The following is a 26,557-nucleotide window of genomic DNA, read 5'->3' on the forward strand; positions in this document are numbered from 1 at the left end:
GCAGCAAAACTTTCAGCAGCATAATCATGATGGCATCTAATTTACTTCTGTTCTGGGTTTGAATCTGTTTGGGGTGTTCAGCAAGGCACTGATGGCAAGAATGGGAAAGAACCCACATTTGATGGCACTGTCCTAAACTACTCCCTTTAAGGAAGGATGCACATCATGTCATTATTCTTATTACATTATATACGTTATATTTGTATGTATAGAAACAGCGGCACTCAATGCGTACTTTTTAATAATGAAAGATACTGAAGCACTGGGTCAAAAATGAACATTTCGAAATTGAATCTGCCATCAGGATTGTATATGTATATCCTGATGACGGATTAAATTCCGAAACGTTGATTATTGACTCAGTGCTTCAGTATCTTTCATTATTAAGAAGTCCGCATTGAGGGCCTGATTCAGAGCCGGACGCTTTTTGCGGACGCTCGTTCTGAAAAAGGGGCTGGCTATTTAAATTGAGCGCTCGCTCTTTGCGGTCTGTTGACGCCTCTGTGTCTGAACGAGCGTCCGAAACATGCGCTCGCTATTTTGTAAAGATGCCCCTTGGCTGCTCGCATCATACGTCATCTCCGCTATTTATTAGATTAATCGAGTACATCGAAAGGCGTATGAACTGCTCGCTATTCTTGTGGTAGCATTTTCCTACCGCAATCATGCGAGCAGTTCAGGCTAAAAGACAACCAAGTGACGTGGTCGATGACACTCCCTTACTAATTATGCACTCCCATTAAACGCCCGTTTTGACCGTTTGGCACGCCTGCGTTCGGATCTCCACTCCCCGTTTTCAAGCACCTTCCCCTGTTACCACCCACAAACGCCTCATCCTGTCACTCAAATTAGCAGGCATTCGCTATTTTGCGAGCACACGATTTCCGACCGCACTAACTGGTTGGCGCATGCGCACTACGACCCATGCGCAGATGTGCGAACATTGCTTGGAGTGAACAAGAGGCCGCTTACGAGCGGCTCTGAATCAGGCCCTGAGTTCCGCTGTTTCTATAAATACATTACCTCTATGAGTTTGGCAATATTCATGTTTCTTTTATGTCCTTGGTTCTATGGGAATTGATATTCTTAAATGCTTAGTCTATAACATGGCCTCCTCCACTGCGTTTATTAATCAGTTTAACTTTTTTTTTTAATTATTATTATTATTAACGTATTTACAGTTTTCCGAATGAAGACCAATAAAGTGAAGTAACCGCGTCCTTTTTGTTTTATAGCCCTATGCGGTGACGCATCTTAAACTATGTGCCGGAATCATGGTCACTGCCTCACACAATCCAAAGCAAGACAATGGATACAAGGTACAGAAAGCACGCCCCATGGAATCCTGGCAGCCGCTTTCCTGTCTAGAGCCAGGTGCTCACAATGTTCAGTGAGAGCGGCACAACAGGTGTCTGCTCTGCAAAGTACATTGGGATACCGCGCTGCCTAGTAGATAGTTATGCTGTGTTAGTCTGTCCTGCACCTGATCACATTTCATGGTTGTCTCAGACGTTCCAAATCAGACAATTGAATGAAGCTAATTACGTCTAATTCTAATTCATCTTCTATGCACACAGTATGAATTTTAGAAAACTCTGGATTATTCATTGCTCCACATATATATCCATTTTCTGGCTGTGCTGCACAACATAATAAGCAGCAGGAGTAGAATAAGCCCAGGGCCTCACGCAATTATTTCACCAATACATTAATAATAATCAACAATCAACATTTGACCCTAACTTGCTGTATTTAAAGGACCGCCAAGCCTAAACTAAATGTCAAAACAGAATAGAAATATGCCCGCGCTCGGTTTTACCCATATCATACATGGTATCAGCAGCATGGCAATATTAATGCCATAAATGTATACAAAACAGAAAAACTTTTGCTATCGGCGCTAACAATAATATACTACAAATCTATATATGTGTGCAGCAAATAAAACAAAGATTTGTAGTATATTATTGTTAGCGCCGATAGCAAAAGTTTTTCTGTTTTGTATACTAAATGTCAACTTGCATAAAAGAGCTAGTAATGACATTACCAGATATATTAGAAAACGTCCGAGATGCTTAGCGCTCCGATGTGCCGAGAAACTCAGGTTTTCACCTTTTACACCAGGCAAACAGCGCGGCTACACTCCTCTCCTGCCGACTCTCCGTAACAGACACGCATAATGTCCAGAACAGCTCAATAGATCAGGCACTTTGTAGCTACATTAACACACTTGTTACTGTTGCTACACACTTCATGTTGAAACATGTTCTAATAGTAAGAAGAGTTTTTAATACAGTTACACTGTTCGTTGTAGTGTCTCGTGTATTTATATTTTAGATATAGTGGTCCTTTTTTTTAAAGGTATTGCTTTCTTCTCTTTGTCAGTGTACAGTACACCAGCACTGCTCAAATATACAGTAAGACCACGCTCTTATCACTTCCCATTCGTCAGGAAGCAGAGGGGTTTTCCTTGCAGTGTATATGTTTTTTTTTTTTTTTTTTTCTCCTTATAAGGCCTGAATATTTATATGTTCACTCAGGTATTGTCTGTGCGAATTTACTGTAATCATTCATAATTTCTAGCTAGTCTTTGTTGGTCTGCTGTCCGTCATTCATATGTGCCTTATTTACACGCCAGGTTTATTGGGAGAACGGAGCTCAGATCATTCCTCCGCATGACAAGGGCATTGCGCAGGCTATTGAGGAGAAACTGGAGCCATGGCCGCAAGCCTGGGAAGATTCTCTCATTGATGGCAGCTCCCTTCTTAAAGATCCGTACAAGTCTATTAATAAGGAATACTTTTCTGATATACAGAAGCACTGCTTCCACAGGTTAGCCAATTACCAGTCTCTGTGGCCAACCTCAGTTTGTTAATTAAGCATACTGTTTAATTCTGTTATCTAGTACATGACATACTCAAGATATTCTTAAAATAAATATCACAGGGAGTAATCACAAATAGACCTTGATCAAACTGTGGGCCTGATTCAGAGCCGGACGCTCTGACCAGAGCACTCGCTCTGAATCAGGGCCCTCCTACCTCAACTTGGAGCGGCCTCCTGGCCGCTCGCATACCTGTGGGTGACCACCCACAGCATATGCAAGCGGCCAAAAAGATGGTCGCGATGCTCTTGACCATCGCGACCATCGGGCTTGCGACGAGACCCTGTGGTAGGGTCTCGCTGCCGCAAGCCCAGGGGTGCTTTTGGCTCTATCAGAGCCAAAATCACTCCCACTGACATCACTAGTGATGTCAGTGGGGCCGGACCCAGACGGTAGCCGTTCCCATGGGAACGCCTCCGTCTGGGCAGCCACGCCCCCGGCATGCCCTCCAAAGGGGGTGTGCTGTCAATCAACATCGACAGCACGCCCCCTTTGGTGCGAGACCCGGAGCGACGGACTCCCCGTCGCTAGAAGGGTCTCGCGCATGCGCACTACGGAGCAGCCTCCATCGTATGCATGCGCACTAGGACACCATCGACCCACTTGCGAGCGGTCGCGAGCGGGTCAGACTCAGGGCCTGTGACTTTAACAGATCATTAATAAACCATAAAGTAAGGCTGGACATCGAATATTGATGAATCTTCAGGGCTTGATATACTGCGATATTTGATTAGACTGCGCCAGTCTGATATATTGATTGCACCGATACTTAGGCCATGCAATAGGCTTAAGGTGGGTACACACCTGACAGATATATCTGCAGATGATGGTCGTTCATACACACTGAACTGCTATCATCTGCTTGTGCCCCCGGGTCACTGCGGCCGGGGGGCGGGTTGGGGGCATGTCCCCTCTTCCTCCACGCGGCTGCCGCTGTGTGTGTACGGGCGGTCTGCCGACTGCCCGTACATATCTGTCCATCGGTTGTGCAGCACAGCCAATGCGATATGTCTGTGAACGACGACGTTCACCAACATATCTATGCTGGTACACACTGGCCAACATGCAGCAGATAAATTGGCCGATCAATTGATCGGCCCAATGCATCTGTCAGTGTGTACCCAGCATTAGGCTGCTGGGCTTTTTATTGTGACTCACTCTAATGGTGAGGTGTAATCCAGATCATTTGTCTCCTGGACAGTCCCTGGGGAAGAGGGGGGTGGTCTCTGTTCCCCTGCAGCGCTTCCTGTTTGACCCAGTTTGCTCACATTACTACATCTGCCTTCTGTGAATGCAGAAGTGGATCTCATCAATATGTCAAGATATACATGCTTTTCCAATGTTGATCAGCTGTCATCGATGCAGAGGTCCCGATCCTGCAGCGATGCATATTATTAATACAGGACCCTCAATTGTCCAACCGATCAGGAAACAAACAAGAACAGTAGTATAGAATAACTTAGTTAGATGGTACATGAAGAACTTGAGCAACTCGTCTTGGTAACAATGAAAACTGCAAATTTGGATGTGCACCTAGGATAATTTAATGCCCAAATGAGACAATAATAGACTAGATAGGTCACATATAGAATGGGGTACACACTTTGCACTAGTGTAGCAGGAGAAGTCCTCAATGTTTCATCACTTTCTACTAGTTAATGTACAAGGAGCACTCATCCATGTTTTGTCATGTAACACTAGTCAGTATAGCAGGAGCACTCATCCATGTTTTGTCACCTAATACTAGTTAGTATAGCCGGAGCACACATCCATGTTTTGTCACGTAACACTAGTTAGTATAGCAGGAGCACTCATCCATGTTTTGTCACGTAACACTAGTCAGTATAGCAGGAGCACTCATCCATGTTTTGTCACCTAATACTAGTTAGTATAGCCGGAGCACTCATCCATGTTTTGTCTCGTAACACTAGTCAGTATAGCAGGAGCACTCATCCATGTTTCTACTTCAGGGTCCATAGGGGGTCCACAGGGTTGACCTTGGGGTATAGGTTGGGAACCAAATCCGGGCACCACGCAGTTAAAGCTTTTAGCTCCCAGGATGCACTGGGTCCACTCTCCCTATAACCCCACCCCCAAGCCAGAGGCACCTCAGTTTAAGTTGGTGCCCGGCCGGAGTCGGGTCACCGTTAGCGCAGGGGGAGCTGATTAGCAGCCCCTAAGCTTATTTTATTTTTTTAGGGACAAAGTTTTTTCATGGACTTTGGACTCTTCAGAGCGGCAGCGTCGGACTGTCCATAGGACGTCTAAGCTGCCGCTCCGTCACCCCGCTGGCGCTGAGACGCCAGTACAGATCTGGGGATCTCAGCGGGACCCCAGAGTCTGTACTAGCCGGACTCTGCGGGCGCCCAGGACTGCTGCCGGATCCACGGGGAGCAGGTAAGGTCGCGGATCACCGCTTGCGGTGATCCGCGCATTTCAAATGCAGTCCTGTGCCTCCGGTCTCAGGGGACAGACCGGAGGCGCCGGCAGTGGCGGCGGGCCCCCCATACCCCGTGTGTCCACTAGACCACCAGGGACTTAACGATCGGTGCAGGGAGCCGGCGTCCCGGGGGTTAATAGCCGGCCAGGGGAGGCAGCCTTCCCTGTTACAGCGGCTCCTCCCCTCAGCTCAGCGCGCCTTTCAGTATCCATAGTCTGGCGTCGCTGAGCTGCTTCCTCCGCGGGCCACGCTTCCTTTGAGGTCTCCAGCGGCCATTTTATCTCTGTGGTGCAGCAGAAATCTCTCAGGATGGCAGTGAGTCCAGTCCCCCTGCGTACCTCACCATCAGGTCAGTGTACACAGCGCTGTAGCCTTCCCAGACACTGAATCTGGGCAGTTGAATGCAGTGTAATAGTGCAGTATATTATATGACATGTTTATGTATATATGTATATATCTGCATTGTATGTGACTTATGCTAGTGCTGACTGTACTTTATTCTCTCACCTGTCAGTGTATATCTATCCCTTTTCTTTATCTGCCCTAATACAGCTGTACTTAGGGTGGTTCTGAGACCTCACATTTATATACTTGTTAATATTTGTGTGGTTTGTCACATACTGTTGCGTGCTGCACGTTGCCATATTTTAGATGGAACTGTGTGTTGCATACGCTGAAAATGGGTCCCTGCAGCTAATTTTTGGCATCAGTCAGGACCAGTATAGTGCTGCTTAATATTTCCGCCAAGATTGGTCAGATATGTCTGACCAGGAGATGGAGCGTTATACTGCACCCATTTTTACTATCCTGCAAGTCATGTGCTGCAGGTGTTAGTGCGGAGGATTTGACTCATAAAGGGTTCTGTATGTGGCGTCATCTGGTGCCGGCCTCTTTCACGACCCCCTTGGGCGGTTTGTTTTCTCGGGATCCTCTCAATTGCGGATCGCCGGGCGGGCCCCATTGTTGTACCTCACTTGGGGTTACTTCACCATACTGCCCTTTTCATCTCAGGGTATCTCGCAGCTTCTTGCACTCTTCCCCTGTGACACAGACTACCGCTCCCTGCAGGGGTTTTTCGCAGTATATGAATTCCCCCTGGTGCCACAATAGTCTGTCATTCCCCTTGCAGGGATTACCACAACAGCCACCCTGGGTGGATGTCGTTTTCTACGAAACGCTAATTGGCGTGGTTGACGCCCTGTGGTTACTTCCCAGTTGGCTCTGCCGTGAACTGGGTACTGTTCGGGGCTCTTTCCCTCTTACACGGGGGGAAGCCTATTTCAGGTATTATTATCCCTGCTTTAGGGCTGGTAGCAGGTCCATTCTGGTTAGAGTGAATGTTGACCTGCACCTGTATCATACACCCTCAGTATTGCGTGCCTTCGGGTTACCTGTTGCTGACTAGCGGGTGGATCGCATAGCGGGACTCTGGCTGTTGCCAGATAGGAGGTGTTACAACAGTGTTTGGCCTCCTGTCCCAAATTCCCTGAGGGTCATCACGAGCCCCTCCTGGGGGGGATGGGCGTGTTACTCGTCTGATTACAGACGTTACTACGCCTCCCATTCCTGCGTGGTCGGATTCTTCGGATCCGTAGGTGGTAACTCTGCCTGAAATCAGTATACTTGCTTTCAGGAGTTGTTACCCATCCTACCATGGCTATAGCATGGTTGGTTAATACTATTGCATATTGGGTTGATGCATTTGTAACGTTTTTTCCCCTCCAACACGTCGGGGGTTCAAATGTATTTGGTCGCTCACGTAATATATGCTGTTGTCATAGGTGGAAATGCCTATATTGGATACCAGTCTCCTAACTTGCAGAGTTCCGGCTGCGACTGTATCCTCCGTAATACCCTATGGCTGCGCTCTGGGAATGCAGAGGTGCAGATACCATCTTTAGGGTTGATATTGTTTGGTCCTGACCTTGACAAGATTGTAGTAACATTGGCAGTATTACTAACGACAAGTTTACCGCTTTCAGCTATGCCCACTACAAGGCCTCAGACTAAGTCTGTTAAGTCTTTTTTGTCCTCTGGGTCAGCCTAAAGGTCTGTTTCTTCGTAGACTGTCGGTATCTACAAGGGCCAACATATCCAGTACCGAGCAGGCCTGGACTGCCAGCCGATCCTGCTTCTGAACCTACGGATATCTCTTCAGTCTGACGGGACAGGCCTACAACTGGGAGATACCGATTTTCTCAGTTCGCCCGGTATTAGTGTCAAGTTGCCGCGGCTACGTGGGTAGGAGGGTACGCCCTCTTTACAAGGGCCTTACAGATCCAGAAAGCTATGCAGTTGTTGCGGTAAGCGGAGCTAATTAGGCCATCCCCACTATCTCAGTGAGGGACTGGTTGTTCTGTTTTCTTTCTGGTGCGGTGGCTGAATGGTCCTCTTTGGCCTATTCTCTGTCTCAATTCCCTGAACCAGTTCCTAAAGCTACCTGGGCTCAGGAGGAAATCCCTATGCTCCATCATACGATGTTTGGAACCTGGGGACTTTAGGGTATCACTGGATATACAGGACGCGTGCCTACGGGTACTTACAGAGACCTTTCCTCAGCATGGGCTGAGGTTTGCTGTATCACAGCAACACTTACAATTTTTCGGGCTCTGCCTGTTGGGACTGTCCTCAGCCCCACAGGGGTTTACCAGAGTTTTGGATTTTCTGACAGTTCTTCTGTTCAGTATATCCCAATGCTCCTGTACCTGGACGGCCTCCTGCTCTTAGCGGGATCACCGGGGTACTTTACGGCCAGGTCAGGATGACTGTGGCTTCTTCAGGGTGCAGACGTTTAATCAACGGGGAAAAAGTCCTCCCTGCATCCCTCTCTGGGTATTCTTCATCTAGGATCCCTGCTGGATTCTCAGAATCTGAGAATTCTTCTGGCGTAAGACGGAATCTCCTCTCTTCCATTAGGAGTACATGGTTGTCTGCGCAGTCGACAGATGTCTTTACACTCTGGGATGCATGGTGGAATGGGCTCAGTTCCATTCCAGGCCTTTCCATAATTGGCTCATCTCCAGATGGAATTAGTTTTTTTCTGTCGGATAACTGTTCAAACGATGATGCTCTCTCCGGAGGCAAGTCGGTCCCTGTCCGGGTGGCTATGGCCATCTCGTCCAGGGTTTTCTTTGCTAGGGACAGTGTCTGGATCGAATCCTTTTCAGTGCAGTTGGACGTCTGTCGATTCCACCCTGTCAATTAACTTACTCTGGCATAACTCTTGTTTCCCGGTGAACCTGAAAAGGTTCAGTCCGACAGGGTCAGGACAGTGGCTTCCTTTTTAGCAACACTGTTCGTTGGGTGGCAATGACAGGTATGTCACATATTCGGACATAGTCCGAGGGTCTCCTCCCGACCATCTCGGCAGCGTTCATTTCAGGAGCTCTCCATTGGGAAGCGGGAGTCCTCAGCCGTCACGACGTGCATCCCGGGGACTAGTCTCTTCCCCAAGAGAGGTTTCATCTCCTGGTGAGCAGGGGGGGCCCCCCTGAGGTGACCCTCATGGCCTTCTGACTTTATCACACTATGGTGTTACAGTTCAGCTCTGGGGATTCTGAAGCAAACTTCAGCGACTCTTTGTCGGTGAAGTGGTCCTTCCACTTTGTGTACCTGTGTTCTCCGGTCTCCCTTCTTCCTCGAGGTCTTTGGAAGTGTTTTCAATCGAGACGGAGATGCTTTCCTGCTGGTGGCTCCTGATTGCCCCAGATGTCAGGGGTACTTGGATCTTCGGAGTCTCTACATCGATACTCCATCCCTGATGCTTCACTGCCCGGACCTGTTGTCTCAGGGTCCTTGGTTTTGCCTTGGACCTGGGTCGTTTGTCTTTGACTGTGTCCTTACAGTGGTCTTACGGCTTCCCTGGCTTTGTCATCGTTGGAATGATTAGAGCACATGGATCAGCTTTTGCTGGGACCTACCACAAACTGTGGCAGCCATAAATCTTATGGTATTGTACCTGTCGATACAATCCTCCGGTGTCCAGGATTTCCAGATATTCTGGCATTCCTTCCGGCTGGCTTGGGTTTCACACTTGGCCTGGTCTTCCTGACAGTGCGGATCTCTACACTGTCAGTATGGTTAAGATATGGAATTGCTTCACTCTGGTATCCAGTTCATCCTTTGGAGTGTTTTCTTGATTATGCCTCCATTTGTCCTCCCTAGGGACTCCTTGGGAGTAAGTAGTGGTTCTTCGTTACCTCCGGGGACAGTCAATGGAACCGCTGGTTGTGATAGCCATTACATGGTCTATTGCTTAGGCTCTCTCTTTCTCTCAGGGTGTTTATATCAACCAGGAGAGTGTCTGAATTGGGAGCGTTCTCATGTGGCTCCCTCTTCTGGAGGGCATCATGTCAGGGTGGGAGTTGCTCTCGCCCTGTGTTTCTTCTTAGTGGTTTTCAGGTTCCATATTATTCTATAACTTATGGTACGGCCATTCTGTCCCCAGTCCTCTCGGCTGGTGTGGCCTCATTGACTGTGGTCTGGCCTCTTTGGATTTATGTGATCCGTTCAGGTTCCTTACGGAAATCGGACTCCTTATTGGTGGTCTGAGATTTCTGGTTTTCACAGGAAAGGATGGCCGGCCTATAACCAAATGTTGGCTTGGATGGCCTCGTAGGTCTTCCTCAGGGGCCTACCCATGGGTAGGCCTTCCTGTTGTTGATGCTTGTTTTTTCTCGGGCCATGTGACCCTCGTGTGCGGCTCGCTGTGGCGCCTCGGCTGTTTTGCCTTACTAGGTGGCCACGTGGTCTTCTGTCCACACCTTTTTAAGGTTCTAGGCATTGGTTTCCTTTGCCTCTCAGGATGCTTCCTTTTTGGCGACGGATTCTCCTCTCAGCACAGGAGCGTCCCCACCCTTGGTTGAACTGCTTTGGGACATCCCCAAGGTCAACCCTGTGGACCCCCTATGGACCCTGAAGTAGAAAACAAGAGATATGGTAAGAACTTACCTTTGTTATCTCTGTTTCTACGAAGTCCATAGGGTCCACAGGGCGCCCGCCCTGACGCACCTGGCTTCATATGGGCTGTGTGGCTGGTCACCGGTTTTCCGTCTCCCATTTCGGTGAGTATGGTTATTGAGTGTTCCAGTTTTCTCTCTCTTTTTCTCTCCTCCTCCGGCCTTTGGCTACTTACAAACTGAGGTGCCTCTGGCTTGGGGGTGGGGTTATAGGGAGAGTGGACCCAGTGCATCCTGGGAGCTAAAAGCTTTAATTGCGTGGTGCCCGGATTTGGTTCCCAACCTATACCCCAAGGTCAACCCTGTGGACCCTATGGACTTCGTAGAAACAGAGATAACAAAGGTAAGTTCTTACCATATCTCTTGTTTTTGTCACCTAACACTAGTTAGTATAGCCGGAGCACTCATCCATGTTTTGTCATGTAACACTAGTTAGTATAGCAGGAGTACTCATCCATGTTTTGTCACCTAACACTAGTTAGTATAGCAGGAGCACTCATCCATGTTTTGTCACCTAACACTAGTTAGTATAGCAGGAGCACTCATCCATGTTTTGTCACCTAACACTAGTTAGTATAGCAGGAGCACTCATCCATGTTTTGTCACCTAACACTAGTTAGTATAGCAGGAGCACTCATCCATGTTTTGTCATGTAACACTAGTTAGTATAGCCGGAGCACTCATCCATGTTTTGTCACCTAATACTAGTTAGTATATCCGGAGCACTCATCCATGTTTTGTCACGTAACACTAGTCAGTATAGCAAGAGCACTCATCCATGTTTTCTCACCTAACACTAGTTAGTATAGCCGGAGCACTCATCCATGTTTTGTTATGTAACACTAGTTAGTATAGCAGGAGCACTCATCCATGTTTTGTCTCGTAACACTAGTTAGTATAGCAGGAGCACTCATCCATGTTTTGTCACGTAACACTAGTTAGTATAGCAGGAGCACTCATCCATGTTTTGTCACGTAACACTAGTTAGTATAGCCGGAGCACTCATCCATGTTTTGTCATGTAACACTAGTTAGTATAGCAGGAGCACTCATCCATGTTTTGTCATGTAACACTAGTTAGTATAGCAGGAGCACTCATCCATGTTTTGTCACCTAATACTAGTTAGTATAGCCGGAGCACTCATCCATGTTTTGTCACGTAACACTAGTTAGTATAGCCGGAGCACTCATCCATGTTTTGTCACCTAACACTAGTTAGTATAGCAGGAGCACTCATCCATGTTTTGTCACCTAACACTAGTTAGTATAGCAGGAGCACTCATCCATGTTTTGTCATGTAACACTAGTTAGGTGACAAAACATGGATGAGTGCTCCTGCTATACTAACTAGTGTTACATGACAAAACATGGATGAGTGCTCCTGCTATACTAACTAGTGTTAGGTGACAAAACATGGATGAGTGCTCCTGCTATACTAACTAGTGTTACGTGACAAAACATGGATGAGTGCTCCTGCTATACTAACTAGTGTTACATGACAAAACATGGATGAGTGCTCCTGCTATACTAACTAGTGTTACATGACAAAACATGGATGAGTGCTCCGGCTATACTAACTAGTGTTACATGACAAAACATGGATGAGTGCTCCTGCTATACTAACTAGTGTTAGGTGACAAAACATGGATGAGTGCTCCTGCTATACTAACTAGTGTTACATGACAAAACATGGATGAGTGCTCCTGCTATACTAACTAGTGTTAGGTGACAAAACATGGATGAGTGCTCCTGCTATACTAACTAGTGTTACGTGACAAAACATGGATGAGTGCTCCTGCTATACTGACTAGTGTTAGGTGACATAATATGGATGGGTGCTCCTGCTATACTAACTAGTGTTACATGACAAAACATGGATGAGTGCTCCTGCTATACTAACACTAGTCAGTATAGCAGGAGCACTCATCCATGTTTTGTCATGTAACACTAGTCAGTATAGCAGGAGTACTCATCCATGTTTTGTCACCTAACACTAGTCAGTATAGCAGGAGTACCCATCCATGTTTTGTCATGTAACACTAGTTAGTATGGCAGGAGCACTCATCCATGTTTTGTCATGTAACACTAGTCAGTATAGCCGGAGCACTCATCCATGTTTTGTCACCTAACACTAGTCAGTATAGCAGGAGTACTCATCCATGTTTTGTCATGTAACACTAGTTAGTATAGCAGGAGTACCCATCCATGTTTTGTCATGTAACACTAGTTAGTATAGCAGGAGTACTCATCCATGTTTTGTCATGTAACACTAGTTAGTATAGCAGGAGTACTCATCCATGTTTTGTCATGTAACACTAGTCAGTATAGCAGGAGTACCCATCCATGTTTTGTCATGTAACACTAGTTAGTATGGCAGGAGTACCCATCCATGTTTTGTCATGTAACACTAGTCAGTATAGCAGGAGTACCCATCCATGTTTTGTCATGTAACACTAGTTAGTATGGCAGGAGCACTCATCCATGTTTTGTCATGTAACACTAGTCAGTATAGCCGGAGCACTCATCCATGTTTTGTCACCTAACACTAGTCAGTATAGCAGGAGTACTCATCCATGTTTTGTCATGTAACACTAGTTAGTATAGCAGGAGTACTCATCCATGTTTTGTCATGTAACACTAGTTAGTATGGCAGGAGCACTCATCCATGTTTTGTCATGTAACACTAGTCAGTATAGCCGGAGCACTCATCCATGTTTTGTCACCTAACACTAGTCAGTATAGCAGGAGTACTCATCCATGTTTTGTCATGTAACACTAGTTAGTATAGCAGGAGTACTCATCCATGTTTTGTCATGTAACACTAGTTAGTATAGCAGGGGCACCCATCCATGTTATGTCATGTAACACTAGTCAGTATAGCAGGAGCACTCATCCATGTTTTGTCATGTAACACTAGTTAGTATAGCAGGAGTACCCATCCATGTTTTGTCATGTAACACTAGTTAGTATAGCAGGAGCACTCATCCATGTTTTGTCACGTACACTACCATTCAAAAGTTTGGGGTCACCCAGACAATTTCGTGTTTTACATGAAAACTGACTTTTATTTATCAAATGAGTTGCAAAATGAATAGAACATATAGTCAATATATTGGCAAGGTTAGAAATAATGATTTTTATTTGAAATAATAATTTTGTCCTTCAAAGTTTGCTTTCGTCAAAGAATGCTCCTTTTGCAGCAATTACAGCATTGCAGGCCTTTGGCATTCTAGCTGTTGATTTGTTGAGGTAATCTGAAGAAATTTCACCCCACGCTTCCTGAAGCAGCTCCCACAAGTTGCATTGGCTTGATGGGCACTTCTTGCTTACCATACGGTCAAGCTGCTCCCACAACAGCCCAATGGGGTTGAGACCTGGTGACTGCGCTGGCCACTCCATTACAGACAGAATACCAGCTGCCTGTTTCTTCCCTAAATAGTTCTTGCAGAATTTGGAGGTGTTCTTTGGGTCATTGTCCTGTTGGAGGTGGACATTGGCTCCAATCAAGCGCTGTCCACAGAGTATGGCATGGCATTGCTAAATGGAGTGATAGCCTTCCTTATTCAAAATCCCTTTTACCTTGTACAAATCTCCCACTTTACCAGCACCAACGCAGCCCCAGACCATCACATTACCTCCACCATGCTTGACAGATGGCGTCAGGCACTCTTCCAGCATCTTTTCACTTGTTCTGCGTCTCACAAATGTTCTTCTGTGTGATCCAAACACTTCAAACTTTGATTCGTCTGTCCATAACACTTTTTTCCAATTTTCCTCTGTCCAATGTCTGTGTTCTTTTGCCCATTTTAATATTTTCCTTTTATTGGCCATTCTCAGATATGGCTTTTTCTTTGCCACTCTACCAAGAAGGCCAGCATCCCAGAGTCGACTCTTCACTGTAGATGTTGACACTGGCGTTTTGCGGGTACCATTTAATGAAGCTGTCAGTTCAGGACTTGTGAGATGTCCATTTCTCAAACTAGAGACTCTAATGTACTTGTCTTCTTGCACAGTTGTGCACCGGGGCCTCCCACTTCTCTTTCTACTCTGGTTACAGCCTGTTTGGGCTGTTCTCTGAAGGGAGTAGTACACACCGTTGTAGGAAATGTTCAGTTTCTTGGCAATTTCTCGCATGGAATAGCTTTCATTTCTAAGAACAAGAATAGACTGTCGAGTTTCACATGAAAGTTCTCTTTTTCTGGCCATTTGGAGTGTATAAAATCGAACCCACAAATCTGATGCTCCAAATACTCAACTAGCTCAAAGGAAGGCCAGTTTTATATATATTTATAGATATATTGCTCAGTCAATATATTGGGTGCCCATTGGCCAGTGTGTAGCAGCGAAAGGTCTGTGAACCACGTCGTTCACAGACCTATCGCGTCGGCTCTGCTGCACAGCCGATGCCCAACATATCTGCAGGAATATTGGGGCACCGTGCTGTGTGTACGGTCGGTTTGCCAACTGCCCGTACACTTTCTGCAGAGGCCGCGGGGAGGGGGGGGGTCTATGAACAACCATCATCTGCAGATATATCTGTTCAGTGTGTACCTGACTTACATTCACCCTAAAAGCAGAAACGTTAATTAATAATACACTTCCTTATACAATTACAAGCATTGTGGCAATTATTGTTTAGATCTTGTCATTTATTTATGGTTTAAACTGCGATTTGCTCTTTTTCAGAGATACTAACAAGAAGTCCAAGTTAAAATTTGTCCACACATCTGTGCATGGTGTAGGCCATGAGTTTGTGCAGTCTGCATTCCAGGCTTTCAGCTTCGGACCCCCGCTCGCTGTTCCAGAACAAAAAGACCCAGACCCAGAATTTCCTACCGTGAAATACCCCAACCCTGAAGAGGGTAAAGGAGTCTTGGTATGAACATTCATTTATATGTTTCTTCATATTTCTTTTAAAATGTTCTATATTGGAATTTTTCTTGATGATATGTTTTTATTCAATAACACTCCTAATGAAACAAGTTACTGACCGTACAACTACTTGCAGGTGGGGGGGGGGGGGCAATGTTTTCCTGCTCAGTATGAAGAATACTTCTATTAGTCCAGCAGATAAGCGAATTCTAGTGGATAGTCTGCAAAATACAAAATTACAAATATAATGTGGAATGGAAAGTAAAAGATTTGTTTTTGCAGAGTTTCACACCTGCGCAAAATTGTGACCTACATGCGCAACAAGAACTTTTCTGCGTGCCATAATAAATACGTTTTATTAAAGTACAACTAAGCGTCAAATAGAGATGTCATGTTTAAAAAGGCTACCTTTGTTACTGATACAGGAGCTTATTGGTAAATAATGGTCTTTATTCAGCTGATCATGGATGGAGCTATTGGAGAAGCATTTTTTCCTCTGTCTATATTATTTATATGCAATGGAGGAAGTTATAGTGTGCCTAGAATGGCTAATATAAACCTCATCCAGCTACATGGTAAATGGCGACACATTCTCGTCCTGCCTTGCATATGTGTATTGCATTTTGGATGCTGGCAAGATGCCCTTTGGCACATGGCCCTTTATCTGAAGTTGATGGAAAATGATTAATTGTATGTTTCCTTCTTTTCAGAAATTATCTTTTGCATTGGCTGACAAAGAAGGAGCTAGGATTATATTGGCAAACGACCCAGATGCTGATCGGCTTGCTGTGGCAGAAAAACAGGAAAGGTGAGTTTATACGTACGTGTGTGTGTGTGTGTGTGTGTGTGTGTGTGTGTGTGTGTGTGCGTGCGCGCGCGGTGATATTACATGTGATGCAGAGCCCAAGTGAGTCTGTGCGATTATCCACATAAATCGGCCTCCTCTCTCACGGATTAACTTTCATTGCAGTTTATATGAGACAGGGAATAGCTATTCTCCTTTTTGCAGAATAAGGAGACAGCTTCATACCATGCTCCTGATCTGCAGGCAGGGAAGACAGAGGTTAGAACTGGGCACATGGCTTCCTGCTGTAAAGATTAATATTTTGAGTTGGTACATACTGTATATTATTATGTGCTGTACTGGAGTGCAAATAAGTGGACTTGCCAGTGCCATAATTGCACTGTAAATATAATCCTCTATGCCAGTGGTTCCAAACTGTGTGCCGCGGCACCCTGGGGTGCCTTGGGACACTTGCAGGGGGTGCCTCAGGTGGTCCAGCACCAAATCAAAGTATTTATGGTTGATGTAATGTAAATATGTGGACAAACAGAAGCGCAAACCTTGTCCACCACTACATAACTGAACCTAAGGATGACAGGTCAGCACAATTTCTTCACATTACTACTTTACCGCAGTTTCAAAAAACTCTAGATCACAAACTTTTGACTGAAAACAATGCTGATACTCTAGGGCACCGTGATTCAAAAAAGATTGGGAACCTCTTCTCTATGCCATTGTAAAACACTCTGCACTGATCTTCTGATGTAACCATACATTCCTCTAGTAATGCATGGGTCAAAATACACACAACTTGATCTAAAATATACAGTCCATGTCATCATTCTAAGGCCAAGGGTGCTCTCCAAATAATATAATTCATACCTAGAAAAAAAAACAAAAAAAACACTTGGGATGACAGCTGGTGTTTGAATTCTGAACTGTGCTACAGTCAGGCAGGACATTTTAGCCCTTTTCATCCCCTTAGCAGTCGAAATTTGAAAAAAAAACCTTCTTAGTGGGCATCTACGTCATGAAAGGAATATACTCCCCTCTTTTCATGTTTCTAGATCCAGGGGTTTGGGCTGGGCATTGATGAGTCAGTCAGGACATTTGATTTTATATATAGATGGATATCTCTCCCTCTCCCACTTGTCCTCCTTTTACTGTAGCTATTACTATACGTTGTAGAATCTATTAGATAAATGATAGCTAGAATCTAATAGGATTTTTTATGGGCTTCGCATCCATTTGTCCTTTTTGGAAAGTCTGATAAATCTCCTCCTCAACCTGGCACAATCCATCAATCAGTCCATGTAGAAAAACGCACAACACAGTTGCACTCTGTGTATTCCTAATTAACCAGGAGCAACATGCATGGAAGAGGCAGCCACTAGTAATGTATCGACCCTGTGATTAACAAGCCGTTGCAGATAGAGAAGTGATTTCTCTTTCACTATACATGTGCCATAAGGTAGGTAGTAAGTACTTATGAGCATATTCAATTGGCTACAAGGTTTACTCTGCAAAAATTGACACAGGCACTTCCATAACCAAGGAACAGCCTGTACCCTAAAAAAAAAAAAAAATAATTGGGTAACCATAATAATGGTTATTACTGTCCCCAAAAAAAATATATTGTTTTTTTTATTTTTTATTATTATTAAATGGCTAATTTGTGCATTATTTTTTTTAATTTTTTTAACGTAAACTAATATATATATTTATTTTATTTCAAACTAATAAAATGAAGAATGAAAAGGTGATATATATATATTTTTTTTTTATTATTATTATTATTATTATTATTTTTTTTTTTTTTTTTTTGGTGGGGTAATTTTATGCCAAAAACATAAAAAAAAAAAAATTCATTTATTTTTCGTATAAATAAATGGTTTCATTAAATTTGAAGTTCAAAAACTAATATGGGGTAATTTGATGCTATTATTTGTTTTAACAACCAATACTGACATGTAATTATTGGACCACTTAGGCTAATTGAAAACTTTCAATTGCCAAATTAGTTATTAGGGGTTGTCCTAGAGGTTCTGAAGTGGTTGCCGACATTTTTAGCTTAAAATTGGGATTTTATCTTTTTTTAGACCTACTCTGGTTCTGCGAGAAAATAGCTGCGGTAATTCCTGTAGGCAGTTAAATAGGAAAAGCCTTGCGTCTGTGGGAAAAACTTGTCCGCAATTGGATATGCCCATAGGTGTGCGCTAGCTATTGTGAATGAATATTGTATGCTCTAAGTGTGTCATTTTTGAAGATCGTAAATATTATCCACTTAATTTATGTTAGTAAATGTAGTAGTATTCAAATTAGGGTCACTACTAGTAGTAGGGCTACTACTCTCTGCTCATTCTCCTTGGCCTCTCTGCTGCTTTTTGACACTCTCCTCCTGCAAATCCTTCACTCCTTTGGTCTACGTGACACTTCCCTCTCCTGGCTGACCTCCTACCTCTCTGACTGATCCTTCTCTGTCTCCTCTCATGACTCCTCTTCCCCTCCCTTGAACTAACAGTAGGTGTTCCACAAGGTTCTGTTCTTAGACGTCTCCTTTTCTCCCTCTATACGTCCTCTTTGGGTGAACGCATCGGCTCTTTTGACCTCCAATATCATCTCTATGCTGATGATATTTAGATCTACCTTTCCTCCCCTGTATCTCCAACTGTCTCTCTGCTATCTCTTCCTGGATGTCCCAGGGCTTTCTTAAACTTAACATGTCTAAAGGCGTGCATCCACTAGACGAGAAAAATTTGGCGATTGAACGATTACGGCATCGTAATCGCTCATTAAGCGTGCAGTAATATGCCGGCAATGACCAGCGATGCACGTTCCCGCTGGTCGGCATTTGCCAACGCCTGAACATGCAGGCCAACCTGTCGATATCGACAGGTTGTGCATGTTCGGGGATGAGGGAGGGTACCTGCACTGAACAACATATCGTTCAGTGTGGGCACATTATCCACTGTACAGGATGATGAACGATTGCACGATTACAATGTAATCATCGTACAGTCATTCCACCCTTGTGTCGTGGATATGCACCTTAAGACTGATCTGATCATCTTCCCGCCCTCCACCATATCCTCACTTCCCACAATTGTAGTATTAATTGATGGCACAACTATCACCTCTAGCCCCAAAGTGCACAGTCTTGGAGTTATCCTGGACTCCTCCCTCTCCTTCAAACCACATTATCCTTCAATCTCCATTCAGCACCTCTCTCAAGCCTGCCGTTTCCATATAAAAAATATGTCCAGGATCTGACCCTTTCTCACCCTAGATGCTACTAAAACCCTCATCCACTCATTGATCATCTCCAGATTGGACTACTGTAACCTCTGCCTATATGGCCTCTCTGATTCCACCTCTCTCCACTTCAATCTGTCATCAAAGCTGCTGCTCAGCTCATCTTCCTCTCCAAACGTTCTACATCTGCCTCCCCTCTCTTTCAAGCTATACACTGGCTCCCCTTCAGAACCCAATGCAAGGTCCTCGCTTAGAAAGCCCTCACCCACTCCTCTCCCATTTACAGTACATCTCTGACCTCATCTCCCTTCACACTCCCGTCCGCCCACTTCGCTCAACAAATGCATGCAGTCTATCCTGCCAACTGATTACTTCCTCCCACTCTCGCCTCCCAAGATATTGCCCGTGCTGCTTCCTACCGTTGGAACACTCTACCTCTCCCCATCAGACTCTCCACAAATCTTCAAACGGGCTCTCAAGACCCACTACTTCATGTAGGCCTTCCAGCTCTCATCCTGCCGCTACTACATGCTCCTTCCTCCGTCTACCCCATCTGTGTCACGCCTGTTTGTCTGACCCCTCCCCTTTAGAATGTAAGATCTCATGAGCAGGGGCCTACTTCCTCGTGTGCTTCTCCTTACTTATACTTTCATCTACCTCTTACTCCCCACAAGGGGACCTAACACTTAGTTGCGGACTCCCTGTTACTTATTTTGAGTGTTCTAATCGCTAATGCAGCAATGTACATAAACCATATCCTTATCCTGTATTGTACTCTTAAGTCACTGGTTTCTTAATTTATTTGTTTATGTATTATGTAAGGTGCTGCGGAACGTTTGTGGCGCCATATAAATAAAGGATAATAATAAGTAGCATTCAGCAATCTCACCCATCCTTGGCTGACTTCTGCTTATTACATTGATCATTCAGCGGTGAGTGGAAAGTGTTCTCCGGCAACGAGCTTGGTGCACTTCTAGGCTGGTGGATCTTTACCTGCTGGAAGGAGCAGAACCCAGAGCCAGGTGCAGTGAAGAATGTCTACATGCTGGCCAGCACGGTCTCCTCCAAGATCCTGCGAGCCATCGCTGTACAGGAAGGTTTCCACTTCGAGGTACGCTATACACGTGTGTCTCTCTGCCTGTCCTGGGTATACATCAGCAATATCTATGTTCATTTTATCAATGTAGGAAACGCTGACTGGATTTAAATGGATGGGAAATAGAGCAAAGGAACTCATTGACCAAGGGAAAGCAGTGCTGTTTGCGTTTGAGGAAGCAATAGGTGAGAGGCTCAATACAATGTGATAAACTCTGCATAAATATGATGTTAAACACCGGAGGTATTATAAGGGAGCTTACTTAGCCAGAATGTATTCCAATCTGTGTAGTGGTGGTTGTTCGAGCAGGTGAAAATTGCAGCGATCCATCATTTGCATATAATGTAACTGCCACAGCTCAATGGTTCCATAGGCGTCTTTATAATGGGTGCAAGGTTGCACACGGGCCCCTGGGTCCAGGGGGGCCCACACCGCACAGCCTGCACCCATAGGTAATTATACTTACCTCTCTGCCGATTCCCGAAGCGTTGCTCCACAGTGCCGGATCGGCGCTCAGAGGCAAACGCAGGCTTTCTAGGGAGGAGTTTCTAAATGCTTGATTCCAAATGGAGGGGGGAGGGGCAGAAAAAGAACCGTGCTCTATAGCTGGACATAGATGTACAGATTGGTCTCCTTATGTGCTGGATAGTGTATTATTATACAGTATTAATAATTGACCCTATACAGTAGATGATCTATATCAGTGCACCCCTAACAGTGCATGTTTTCCAGATTTCGTAGTTGGTGCATAAGTATATTCATTACTGGCACATTTTAAAAGATCAACAGATGCTGATAATTACTTCATTTGTGATACTGAGGGGATTCTAAAAACATACAACTATTATGCTATTTATATTGTGGTCCTCATGCTATGGGCTTGGGAGGGGGGTTTCCAGGCAACCGGAAACCCCCCTTGCGTTTGCTATGGCGCTGCAGAGCAGCAAACACTTACTGGGAAAATGGCGGCGGACATTTTCACAGTGATCTGCAGAAAAGATGTTCCCGGGAAAGTAGGCGCGTGCGCTCTTATCTATCTTACTATTTCTTACACTTTACCTTCTCTCATTATAGTGATGCCCTGGGGTGGCGCAGCTGGGCCTGTTTGGGGGTGTCCTGTGCTCAGGATTTCAACCTCAGTAGGTTGGGGACCTACCCTCAGAGGTTACCTGGGCGTGATGGGTAGGCCCATAACCATGGCCATGATTATGCTAAAACCTCTATGTATTGCAAAATTCTATTGCATAATTTATTATATATAATTAGTAATGTTGGAGTTGTGCACTTGTAAATTCTTTTCTTGTGTTTGCAAAAAGAGTCTCCACAGGTAGCACCTCCCATTATATATATATATTCAGGGTGTGCAGTCTAGGGCCCCCCTTTCTATCTGCGTGCGCTATTTTCCCAGAGAGGAGGGGGCCCAAACGGAGGCTGCACACGGGCCCCCTCCTCTCTTAAAACTCCCCCTGAATGGTTCATATGTCTGTTTTCTGAGGTTTTAGAAATCAAGAGCAGAAATGTCACCACTGGATGGATTGTTAGATGACACAGTCTGCTTAACACCATGCCTTGTCCATCGCTTTGTGTAATTGCCATCGGCAACTAGACTGCGTAAGCAGACCCTCAGTTGTGGATAAACCATGCAAAAAAAAAAAGCTGATTTTATCCCACAGCAGCCAATCAGATGTTTGCTTTCACTTTCTAACCGTTTATTAGGACACTTGGCAGAAGCCACCGTTTGAGGCTGGCGGTATGATGAACACAGTAACCAAATCTATACTGTGGAAAAGCCTGTGATTATGCATTGTACTGTAGTGGGGAGAGAGTAAATCTCCCTTACGCAGCATTTACAGTGACGTAACAAATGGTAACTGTTCTAACAAAGAAAGGTCAGGTGTATTAGTGCTCCCTTCATTTTCCGTCAGTATGTGGGATTTATCTATATAGTACTGGGGTTCATGTGTTGATTACATTGCCAGGCAGTGCTTTGAGCTTCTCTAGTCTGTGACTGCTACCCCATGAGTGAGCTGTGTGATTCCCGTTGCAGGCTACATGTGCTGCCCTTTTGTCTTGGATAAAGATGGAGTAAGTGCCGCCGTCATGGCTGCAGAAATGGCCAGTTACCTAGCAACCAAGAGCCTCACCCTGTCCCAGCAGCTGGGCGTCATCTTTAACAAGTAAGCGCTCTTTGGGTAAATCTAATACACTAATATAACATTTAAAGGAAAGTACGATGAAGTAGTATAATAATATTTCTATGCATCTTAATAGCATCCACTAACATAACGATGATAACTCAGAGATTTAGGCATTTTTATATTTTTTGGGACGATCTGCTTAGATTTAATGTTCGGCTAATTACCCGACAATATACAAGCAGAACAATTAGAACTTTAATGCAAAACAATATAACTATCTGTATTGGCAACAATACTTATGGAATAGTTAGGAGAAACTATATAACGTGCAAAAGTTGTGGACAAAAAATGTAATTCTCACTAAGGGGCTGATTCTAAGGTACAGTAGGAGCAATTTTGCACCTGGAAACCCATGTTGCAATGCAAGGGGTGCAAATACTTTTATTGTTTTTGCATGCAGGGGAAATACTGAATGATTTTGCATGTAGCCCACTAATTAAAACTGCTGCAATACAACATAATTATGTCAAAGTGCAAATTTGCTCCTTTTTTATTTTTTTATTTATTTTTTTTTAAATTCCAAACTCTGAATCAGAACCTAAATATGTGTCTCTGGGGTAAAATGTAAAACAAATGAAGCGGCCAGTTTAAATAAAAACATAAAACTATAATGTTATGACTCCTCTTTGTACGAATAATCGTTACGAAGCGGATCGATATATCGAATACTGTGTACGCCTGATCTGTTGTTGCCAGCCGTCATTCATGGCATCGTACCATCTGCTGTGCTGCATAGGAGATGGAAAGGTGCAATGAACGATGTGGTGCTGTTACATGCAGCATGTTACGATACATTGCGCCGTTGTACACCGGATTGTACAATGTGTAAAGCGCACACGATGTAGCGTTAATCTCATCATCACTGGGTTGTATGGTGTGTACACAGCTTAAGGTGCTGGATTTCCGTAACGGTCAGATATGTTTGGCCATAGGGAAACACGGTAAGTGAATCTTCTGCACCTGGCACAGAAGGAAGAATCAAAACTATGTAACTATTAAACCTTAAAACTTTTTCAATGTATAACCATGGTGGACGATGACTTCTGCAGGAGGTTCTTGTAAACCTGTACATCTCTTGATGTGCAGACAAGTATCAGATCAGATGATGAAATGATGAGATGCAGCCTCTTTGTCCAATTACTTACCCAGACCTGAAACATTATCTTTCACTACTCAGTGCTCCCACAGAATCAGGGAGGCACGTATGTCATGGGAGTACCCATATGCATTTACACAGGAGCAAGTGTACAAGCGGGCTTCAAGCTCTGTGTTGAGGTTCCCATTGTACCTTCGCCTGTGTTTATTCTCACAGTCTTGCGCTATATTTATTTCTCGCACTCCTTGACAGGTACGGCTATCACATTAGCAGAAATTCCTATTTCCTGTGCTACGATCCAACTACAATCAGAAACCTGTTTGACAACCTGCGAAACTATGACGGCGGCGCCGACTACCCCAAGCTGTGCGGTGGATTTAAGGTTACTGGAGTACGAGACTTAACCACTGGGTACGACAGCAACCAGCCTGACAAGAAAGCGGTGAGTTACATAGCACACTGTCCTTACATTACACAGTCGCACCTTCACTTGCGGCCGAACGGGCGTAGGTAGGTGGTAGTGGGGCGTTTGCATTTTAGCCTGGGTGTAGCGAGAGTGTGTCCAGGGCTTTTTCGATTGAATTGTGGGCTATGCAGAGTTGTGCGTACGCGTAATCGCCGCTATTTTCAGATGGACTGGGGAAAATGTGCGCTTGCAATGATTAGGGCTATGAAAATGAGCATACAGATAATGGGGCAGGGTGTTGGCATAGATTCGGATTTCCCAATATCAACATGTGGGGCGGTGCAGGCAATGCGCGAGCAATTATGGCCGACTTGGGTTCTTACCGACTATAATAATCCTTTTCCCTTTACAGCTTGTAATTAGATCAAGAGGTAAAATAGATGTCTGTGTCAGTACACAACAGTAGTCCTCTATGTACTAATTCCTAGGGTCTGGTATCTGTTTACTGCTTGGTCCCTTACCCAGTTTATATACTATATGGTAGTCAGGGGAGCATATGTGCAGCCCCCCACCACCACAACCTGTTGCCGGTAGCACCATGTTCCGTGTGATAGTTTTGGAAGTGGACATATGCGCAAAAGATAGGGAAGGCTTTGGCTCAGTGCCAGATTCTTTCCGATCGGCTGCATCATCTTTACCAATATAGCGCAGGAAACAGGAGGCGCACCCAGCACCGATTATAGATACGCAGGTGATGATGGTAATCCTATTCTTCTTCGGCTCGCCTTCCTACCGTAGCGCACACACGACTCTCTTGTCTTGCCGACAGATTCTCCCAACCAGTAAGAGCAGCCAGATGATCACTTTCACATTCGCCAATGGAGGAGTGGCCACCCTGAGAACCAGCGGCACCGAGCCCAAAATCAAATACTACGCCGAGCTGTGCGCAGCACCAGGAAACAGGTATGATAGGAGGGTACAGCCCTCATTCTGGATGCTATCTGTTTTTTTATTTCTTGGCGAGCACATTTTAATGAATGTATTACATACACATAGGATGGAAGGAATAGACTAGGCAGTGTCCTGCATATTATTATCCTTTACTTATGTGGTGCCACAAAGGTTCCGCAGCGCCTTACACAGTACATAAATGAGCACACAAGAAAAACGGTTAATCGTCATACAAAACGATGCAGGACAAGGACATGGTTTATATACACATAGCTGCATAACACAAGCAGCAGGGCCTCAGCAACCAGATGTTAGGTGCCAATTGGGGAGTTAGGAGTAATTGATACTATAAGTAGGGGAATGACAAGCACGTGAGGGACGGAGGGCCCTGCTCATGAGAGCTTACATTCGCTATTGAGGCTGTGAAAAAATGGCACTTATTGTGGATTATTTTTTTGGGACACATCAGATCCGTAAAAAAAAAAACCATATGAGCAATTCTCTCTCTCTCTCACTCACTCTCACTCTCTCGAACTCTCACTCTCTCTCGAACTCTCACTCTCTCTCGAACTCTCACTCTCTCTCGAACTCTCACTCTCTCTCGAACTCTCACTCTCTCTCGAACTCTCACTCTCTCTCGAACTCTCACTCTCTCTCGAACTCTCACTCTCTCTCGAACTCTCACTCTCTCTCGAACTCTCACTCTCTCTCGAACTCTCACTCTCTCTCGAACTCTCACTCTCTCTCGAACTCTCACTCTCTCTCTCACTCTCACTCTCTCTCGAACTCTCACTCTCTCTCTCACTCTCACTCTCTCTCTCACTCTCACTCTCTCTCTCACTCTCACTCTCTCTCTCACTCTCACTCTCTCTCTCACTCTCACTCTCTCTCTCACTCTCACTCTCTCTCTCACTCTCTCTCGAACTCTCACTCTCTCTCGAACTCTCACTCTCTCTCGAACTCTCACTCTCTCTCGAACTCTCTCTCTCTCTCTCTCTCTCTCTCTCTCTCTCTCTCTCTCTCTCTCTCTCTCTCTCTCTCTCTCTCTCTCTCTCTCTCTCTCTCTCAATATTACAGACTTACAGAGAGTATAAGCGAGGAAGGAAGAAAGAAGACTCTATTGTTGGGGCACTCTTAGAAATAAATTGAAAATATTACTTTTATTTGATTTAAAATAAACTGGTATTGCCTTCAAGTACTAAAATAAAGAATATGTATAAATAATATGATCTATTAAATACATTTCACAGGAAGGTAAAGGGTAACTAATAAGGGACACAGGGCCTGATCCAGAGCTGCTAGCGAGCGCTCGCTCTGAATCAGGGCGGCCTCAGAATCCGCTTTTGCGAGCGGCCTGGAGATAATCGCGACCATCAGGCTTGCGAGGAGACCCTGTGGTAGGGTCTCGGCTCTCGCAAGCCCGAGTGGACTTCCTGCTCTAATAGAGCAGGAGGTCCACTACTAGTAGGGCCGCCCACAAACACAAATGCCAGGCGTCCCTATGGGAACACCTGCGTTTGCTCAACCACCCCCCTACCCGCCTACAAAACTGGGTGAGCTGTCAATCAACATCGACAGCCGCCCCGTCTTGTAGCAAGCCACGGAGCGACTGAACTTCAGT

General features: G+C 45.0%; 1 protein-coding gene across 1 annotated transcript in view; it reads left to right on the forward strand.

Annotated features, from left to right (window-relative positions):
- Window positions 1-26,557, forward strand: part of PGM2 (phosphoglucomutase 2) — a 45,691-nt gene that overhangs the window by 13,519 nt on the left and 5,615 nt on the right. Inside the window, exons 5-13 of the mRNA XM_088482971.1 lie at window positions 1,236-1,319; window positions 2,639-2,832; window positions 14,968-15,157; window positions 15,864-15,961; window positions 20,120-20,300; window positions 20,377-20,470; window positions 22,333-22,462; window positions 23,832-24,021; window positions 24,815-24,948. Of these exons, the coding sequence (XP_088339097.1) occupies window positions 1,236-1,319; window positions 2,639-2,832; window positions 14,968-15,157; window positions 15,864-15,961; window positions 20,120-20,300; window positions 20,377-20,470; window positions 22,333-22,462; window positions 23,832-24,021; window positions 24,815-24,948 (1,295 nt within the window). The remainder of the gene's footprint in view (window positions 1-1,235; window positions 1,320-2,638; window positions 2,833-14,967; window positions 15,158-15,863; window positions 15,962-20,119; window positions 20,301-20,376; window positions 20,471-22,332; window positions 22,463-23,831; window positions 24,022-24,814; window positions 24,949-26,557) is intronic.

Source organism: Taudactylus pleione, unplaced genomic scaffold, assembly GCF_031769625.1.
Source record: "Taudactylus pleione unplaced genomic scaffold, aTauple2 ptg000302l, whole genome shotgun sequence".
Lineage (NCBI taxonomy): Eukaryota > Metazoa > Chordata > Amphibia > Anura > Myobatrachidae > Taudactylus > Taudactylus pleione.